This window comes from Echinops telfairi, unplaced genomic scaffold, assembly GCF_000313985.2.
Source record: "Echinops telfairi isolate 266 unplaced genomic scaffold, ASM31398v2 ScPeMD7_21;HRSCAF=78, whole genome shotgun sequence".
NCBI classification, from domain to species: Eukaryota; Metazoa; Chordata; class Mammalia; order Afrosoricida; family Tenrecidae; genus Echinops; species Echinops telfairi.
In genome coordinates this window covers 4992404-5000104 of record NW_022103918.1, presented here as the reverse complement: position 1 = coordinate 5000104, position 7701 = coordinate 4992404, and the positions used below count along the sequence as shown (strand labels likewise).

Genomic DNA, 7701 nt, shown 5'->3' with positions numbered 1-7701 from the left:
TCAAGGGGAAATCAGTGTTTGTAGAGCATAAGCGGTTAAAGCGCTCACCTGATAATCAACAGGTCAGTGGTTTGATTCATCAGCTGCTCTGTTGAAGAAAGGTCGTTATCTTCCACAAAGATGAACAGTATTAGAAATCCTGCATCCCAGCTCTACTCTGACCTATTGGGATGCTATGAGTCAGGATTGACTAATTGACTTTGAGTTTTGATTTTTTTGTGTGGTTTAGATAATTATGAGGTAAATTAAATCAAGATCATAGACATCCCTAGTAGAGTTTCTTCTGCAATATGGGTAAAGATTATAAAACTTAAGCCATCCTATAATTGTAAGATGACCTATCAGGATAGGGAAATAGAATACAGATATGCAAAACTGAATCTTTGCTTTGCTTGATAAGCCAACTTGAAGATTCTGGAGGTGGGTGGGACCTTATATAGCCAGTCTATAAACAAAGAAAGCAAAACATCTTTGCATGTAAAGTATTTTTATAATTGTTATAATATTTTTAGACATTCTTATTTTTCAATAACCACAAAAAAGTCTATGTTGGAAGAAGTATAACTATAAATGCCATAAATGCAATGATGGTTCCTAGTTGGGGAAAGCGACTAACAGTGCTTTCAGAGACCTTTAGGGGGTAGTTTGCCTGGTAACATGCTCCTAATAAGCCACTTTGCTTTGGGTTTCTGGACATTCCCTGGGGATGCAGGCCATGTGCCACAGAACACTGAGATATTGAGTCCTGGATCAGAAGGCATCCAATACAGTCCAGATGCCATACTGGAGGGATGCGATGTGGAAACCCCACTAGGTCAATGAGATTCCACCTCAAACATACCTGTAACCTGAGGAATTAAGACTGAAATTACATGACATGTGAAGAAGCAGAAGACAGGTCTACCAAGAGTATTGAACTGCCGGTGGGCATACTAACATTTATTTACTATTTCAATGCACTACTTGCTATATTAAGATATGTAACATTCTGGCAGATTTGGGTCTGACATTGTCAGTGAATATTATTGCAAGTTTGCCTGACCACCAATTTCCAAAGTTTGTGCAAATAGCATCCAGTCACATAAGGATTTATTCTGTACAAGTGAATAATCCATGTATTGCAAGATGTAACTAGCCTACACTTGTTCAGTCTCCCTCTCCCATAGTGTTTTAAAATTAGGACCATGGTATCATCAATTCATTATAAACTAAAGGTCCTTTGTTTCAGGGAGATGGTAGATAAGATTCTCTACCATAACTTAACAAGGATATCTCTAAGGTGAACCAGGGGCAGATAAAAAACATAGATTCATGAAAGGATTTGGGGCTGGACTTAATTGTAACTCCAATCTTAAACAATTAGTTCTTACTACATGACCCTGCTCAATGCTCACCCTCATTGAGGGAACACAGAAGGTATGGGTGCTTTAGCAAAGTGTGATGAAGAAATTAGATAGTGTCTGGCTATCAGAGTGGTGTCTGGAGTCTTAAAGGCTTGTTTCCAAAAGCGCAGCCATCTAAGTTAAATGTCAACTAAGCCCACTTGGAACAAGCACACCAACATGCATCATCCAAGGATTGTAAATTATATAGTCCAAATTCGAATAAGGGAATAGTATCAGAGCTTTAATTATGAGATTCTGGTTTGCAGAAGGCTATGGATGGCAGTGGAAGCCCGAAATACCTTTGCGGGGATCTACAGAGGGAGTAAGGATTTTCTTCTGACCAGAACTGAGGGATGGGAATGACCTGGTTCTCAGACAACAAGTATTGAAGAGGAGAATACAGGATATTAAAATGGTAAATCTGCCTTGAAAAGTTAAAACCTTGTCATATGATCTCCCCTATGATACACTTTGGGCTTGGTCTGGTTTTTAATATTCTCTGGGATTTTTTGTTGTTATTTGTTTGTTTACATAGTGGGGTTTATCTTTGTTGTATTTTGTCATTTTGGGTAGCCATCTTGACTTTTTATGTGTTTCCCTATTTTTTGGGGGGGAGGGTATGTGAAAACCAGGATAGGTGAACCTATCAGGACAACAACCAGAATAAGTGTTCATGGGTAGGAAACGGGGGGTGGGAATTCAAGGGGAAGCTGATATCAAGGGGCTCAAGAAGGACAAAAATGTTTTGAAACTGATTTGGGTAGCAATTGTACAACACTGCTTGGTGCAATTGAACTATGAAGTGGTGTGGTATCTGGATTAACTCATAATCAGGTAGTTTGAAAATAAGATGATGGTGAGACTTACTGTCATGGGCTTTGGAAATGTTATATGGATAAACTAATCCCTGGAAAAGGTTATTATGCCTGATAATGTGGATTCTCAGTAAAAAAGAGGAAGTCCCACCAGGAGATGCATCACTACATGGCTGCAATGGTGGTCTCCACTGTAATAACTGTGAAGCTGGCACAGGATTTAGAAGCATTTTGTTTGGTTGTGCTTAGAGTCACTATGAATTGGAACACTCTCAGGAGCACTTAACAACAATATATTTTAGGACAAGGAGAAAAAAATAAGGTGAATATTGCTTGAAAATTTTAAAAATATCCAAATCAAATCTTCATTGTAACAAAATCCCTGACCAATAGATCTTCTGTGCAACGATGGACTTCTTTTTTAATATTCCCACTACAACTAATAATAATAATTCACTCTTGAGTACATGAAATGTGGCTAGTGACTAAAGACAGACTTTTAAATTTTATTTAATACTAATTAATTCAATTTTAAATAGCCATTTATGGTAGAGAATATTGTATTGGATAGCATTCTTATTAAGTAACAAGAATCTATTACACTGATAAATTATATGAACACTATTATATGGAAGATAGTATACTACTCAATTTATGTTAACTATTGAATAGGATTACCATGAAATGTAAATCGATGAATATGGATAATCCCTTAAAACCGTTTCTGGCCCATACAAAGCACTCAGTCACTCATTGACTACAACAATCCTACCATGCTGATGTGATTATAATTATTCAATAAATATAAGAAGATTGTCATATGGGGGTAAAGAAATATATTCTAGATAATGTAGCTAGTATTGTTCAAATAGAATTTGAATGCAGGAAGGTCTTGTGAACGCCATGGAATTATATCTGTTACAATATTGTTATCTGAATGCACTAGCCCAATTATTTTTGGTGATAATATTGACTCTATAGGAGTCCTTGTGGTGTGGTGGTTAGGAGTTGAGCTGCAATCCACTTGGTCTACAGTTTGAAACCACCAGTAGCTCCTTGGTAGAAAGATGGAGTGTCCGGTCCCCATAAACAGAGTCTTGGAAACCCACCAGGGGTCGCTATGAGTCAGCTTTAACTCTAAAACCCATACAGACGAAATCAATGGCAAATTCCTCTCACAAGCTGCTGGAATTCCAGGTGTGCACTTCTTTTGCTCGGCAGATATTCCCACAGATTTCCTTTCTCTCTCCCTGCAACCTTGCTCACTTTCTCTTTGGGATGGAGTGTGGAGTGAAACCTTTAATTTATCCTCGTTGATCAAAAGGAGTTACAGGACCAGGATCAGTAGACCTGATGCCCATTCCTAAATGCACTACTCCACAGCCGATTAACAAACCACTTACGTTTTGGACCCATGGTTTCTCAATCTGTAATATATTGACAAGGGAGCAAACACACAGATCAGGAGAGGAAGCAAGAAACAACCATTGCCTTGTCTGTCCCATAGTGTTAGCATGAAGTGTAAATGAGACAGCGCTTCTAATGCACTTAAAAAACTTCTAACACAGTGCAACCAGAGACATTATTTTCAAAATGATTATACTTGATCCTTAGTCAAAATACGCCGAGATAATATCTGAAGGCATCGGTGTTGTCAAGAATAGGAATGTTTGTGATAATAACGGTGTACTAATGTATTGAATTATTAAGAAATGTGTTTATAAATTGCATGATGATAGTCTTAGTTTGGTCATTTCTTTCTGTTTTAAATAGCTCTTTGGGGAACTCCAAGCCATTAGCAAAAATAGACTACTGAAAAGGAGGCATAAAGGAAGCTTATTATTTTTGTTTATTTCCTTAGGGACTTACCATTTCTAGCAAGTTCAAGAGCAGTCTGCTATGCCTTCTGACAATATTATAAGCTCGACAGCAAAGCTCCACAAAATCTTGGAAATGCTGTGGATTTTTCCCACCTCCGGTAATAAAATATTCCATTTCCGAAGTGAAAATAAAAGGGGCCCGGTCCCTATAAACCAAAAACAAGAGCAACCATAAGCAGGAGGATAAGTGGCTTGCAGGGTTAAATTAGGCAATCACACCTTCTTTTCATCGGAATGTTCTTGTCATTTTCTCTCTACCCTTATGAGTATGCTTTCTTCATTTCGGAGCAGGTAGATACATTTACTATGTTGCTGTGGTTCATGGTTTTCCAGTCCAGACTGGCTCATAGTGACCCTTTATACCACAGAAAGCAACACCTCCCAGTCCTGTGCCACTTATCGCTATTAACTGTGTTGTTGTTCAGGGTTTTAGAATCGGTTCTGGCCCATAGTGCCCCTCAGCACAAAACAAAACGCTGCCTGGTCCTGGGCCATCCTCACACTTGTTCCTGTGCTTGAGTCTATCTTTCAAGGCCCTGTGTCAATCCACCTCATTGAAGGCCTTCCTCTTTCACACCGGTCCTCTACTTTACCAAGGGATTGATCTCCCTGACAGCATTTCCAAAATATATAAAAGGAAGGCTTGCCATTCTTGCATCGAGGGGGCATGCTGGCTGTACTTCTTCCAAGACAGACCAGTTTACCCTTTCAGCAGTGTTTTCAATATTCTTCCCCAGCACCACAATTCAAATGCACACATTCTTGTTTGGTCTTCCTTATCTGGTGTCCAACTTTCACATGCATATAAGGCAACTGAAAATACTATGGCTTGGGTCAAGTACATCTTAGTCCTCAAAGTGATACCCTTGCTCTTCAATAGTCTAAAGAGGAGTGATGCAGCGTTATTTATCTAATATAAAGCATCTTTTGATCACTTGACTGCTGCTTCTATGAGCATTGATTGTGGATCCATGGGACAAAATCCTTGACAACATCAACCTTTTGTCCATTTATCATGGTGTTACCTCTTGGTCCATTTGTGAGGATGTGGGTGTTTACATTGAATTGGAATCCTCACTGAAGGCTGAAATCCTTGATCTTCATCAGCAAGTGCTCCAAGCCCTCCCCCTTTCAGCAAGCCAGGCTGTGCCATCTGCACATCGTGCATTGTTAATAAGCCTTCTTCCGTTCCTGATACCACATTCTTTTTCATCGAAGCCAGCTTTTCTGATTATTTGCTCAGAATCCAATTTGAATAAATATGGTTAGAAGATACAATCCTGACACACACCTTCCCTAATTTTAAACCATGTAGTTTCCCTTGTTTTGTTCCCACAACTGCTTCTTGAGCCATGTACAAGTTCAGCATGCACACAATCGAGGGTTCTAGGATTCCTATTCTTCTCAAGGTTGCCTATAGTAGTTTGTTATGACCCACCAGTCAAAGGCCTTGGTATAGTCAATGAAACAGAAATAAACATCTTTCTGGTATTATCTGCTTTCAGCCAAGATCCAATGATATCTTCTGAAACTGGCCGGAATCCCTGGCAGCAACCTCTCCATGTACTGTTGTGAGATGATGTTCAGCAACATTTCACTTGCATGTGAGAGCCAGGGTATTGCTCTAGAGCTTGAGCATTCTAACTCAGTGGCCTGGCTGCCACTGAAAAGGAATGACAAATTATTTTGTAATGTTAACCTTTATTATCTAAATATTTAATGAAAGAAATGATTTTATATAGGGATATTATCATTGTAAAAGCAATAGAAGGGCTAATTAAAATACCCTGGTAAGTTCTGAAATGGTAGAACAGATCAAGTGTTTAACCTTAAATTATTTTTGTTTTTCAGTCCTTATAATGTAACAGTACTCTTCCCACCAGTAATTAAAAAATAAAATGTTTCTCTTCTTTTTCTTTAGAAGATATGCTAATCTAGAAAAAAAAGTGGTTAAAGTTAAGAGTTTGTAACGTGTTCTTTTAGAAAGAAATTTATGAATAAACCTACTGTACTCTGTCACACTAAGTAAGGGAAAGGGGGAAAATATCTACATGCCATTTCATATTAGACTTACAAAAATATTGATCATTATAGAGAAAACATGGTATTATGTTGTTACAAAGGTAGTCCTGGTGTAGTAGCAGGTTATGCATTAGAATGCTAATCATAAGATCATTCATTTGAATCCACCAGTTACTCTGAGGAAGAGAGATAAATCACTCTGTTCTGGCAAGATTTTCTGTCTCAGAACTCTTAGGTAGCAATTCTACTCTGTCCTACAGAGTCTCTAAGAGTCAAAATCAACTAGATGGCTGTGGGGTTGACTGCTCCATAGGTAATGCCATACTTTGTTGTCCTAACTGTGGAAACAGGGACACAAATAACCAGAAAGAAGGCCTTGTTTCTCTTAACTTTGTCAGTTTTTCTCATGTTGGTTGATACAAAAAGGAATTGAATGAATGAATATTACGTCTTGAGCTGAGGGAAGATTGCAAACATCCTACACTAACCCTTTTTAAATGGGGTCTAACGCCTTGTGATGAATGGAGAAAAGATCAAAGTTGTTAAGGATTTCATCTTGCTTGGTTCCACAATCAACGCTCATGGATGTAGCAGTCAAGAAAGTAAATGACTTGCAGTGGGCACATCTGCTGCTCAAGACCTTTTCAAAGGATTGAAAAGCAAGGATGCTACTTGAGGATTAAAGTACACTTGACTTAAGCCATGGTATTTTCAATCATTTCATATACATGGCATTTTAATCACCTTATGTGCGAGTGTAAGGATAAGGAAGATGAAGAATCAATGCAATTGAATTACAGTGCTGGAGAAGAATATTGAAAAGTACCACAGATTGCCAAAAGAACTGACAAATCCGACTTGAAAGAAGTACTGCCAGAATGCTCCTTAGAGGCGAGGATTTTTTTGTCTCACATATTTATGACATGTTCTCAGGATAGCCCCATTCCTGGAGAAGCACATCAGTAAAGCAGAAGGCAATGAAAAAGGTGATGGACCTGGAGAAGCTGATGGTGCCCGGCTATCAAAAGATATAGCGTCTGGAGTCTTAAAGGCTTGAAGATAAACAAATGGCCATCCAGCTGGGAAGCAACAATGCCCACATGGGAGAAGCACACCAGCCTGTGCAATCATGAGGTGCCAAAGGGATCAGGTATCAGGCATCTAAAACCCAGAACAAAATCATACCCAATGTGAAGGGGGGTGGTGGCATGGAGTGGAGACCAAAAGTCCTTCTGTATACAATTGGACATCCCCTCACAGAAGTGTCACAAGGAAAAGATGAGCCAGTCAGGTTGCAGTATAGCACCAATGAAACACACAACTTGACCTCAATTCTACTTTAAAAATCAGATTGGACCAGAGTATGCATACTGCTACAGATAAGAGCCTACAACACAAGGAATCCAGGATAGATGAACCCCTCGGGGCCAATAATGAGAATAGAGATACCAGGAGGATTAGGGGAAGGTGGGAGGAGATTGGGGGAGTCGATCAACATATAACCCCTTCCCAGGAGGATGAACAATGGAAAAATGGGTGAAGGGTGACAGAGAGCAATGCAAGATATGAAAATAATAATCTATAACTTATCAAGGGTTC

At 39.0% G+C, this 7701-nt stretch overlaps 1 protein-coding gene across 3 annotated transcripts in view; it reads right to left on the bottom strand.

Annotated features, from left to right (window-relative positions):
• The window catches only part of PIK3C2G (phosphatidylinositol-4-phosphate 3-kinase catalytic subunit type 2 gamma), a 471530-nt gene that overhangs the window by 124378 nt on the left and 339451 nt on the right, over positions 1-7701 (bottom strand). For all 3 annotated transcript variants that reach the window (XM_045288491.1, XM_045288490.1, XM_045288492.1), the window contains one exon: positions 4070-4226. In XM_045288491.1, the coding sequence (XP_045144426.1) occupies positions 4070-4226 (157 nt within the window). The remainder of the gene's footprint in view (positions 1-4069; positions 4227-7701) is intronic.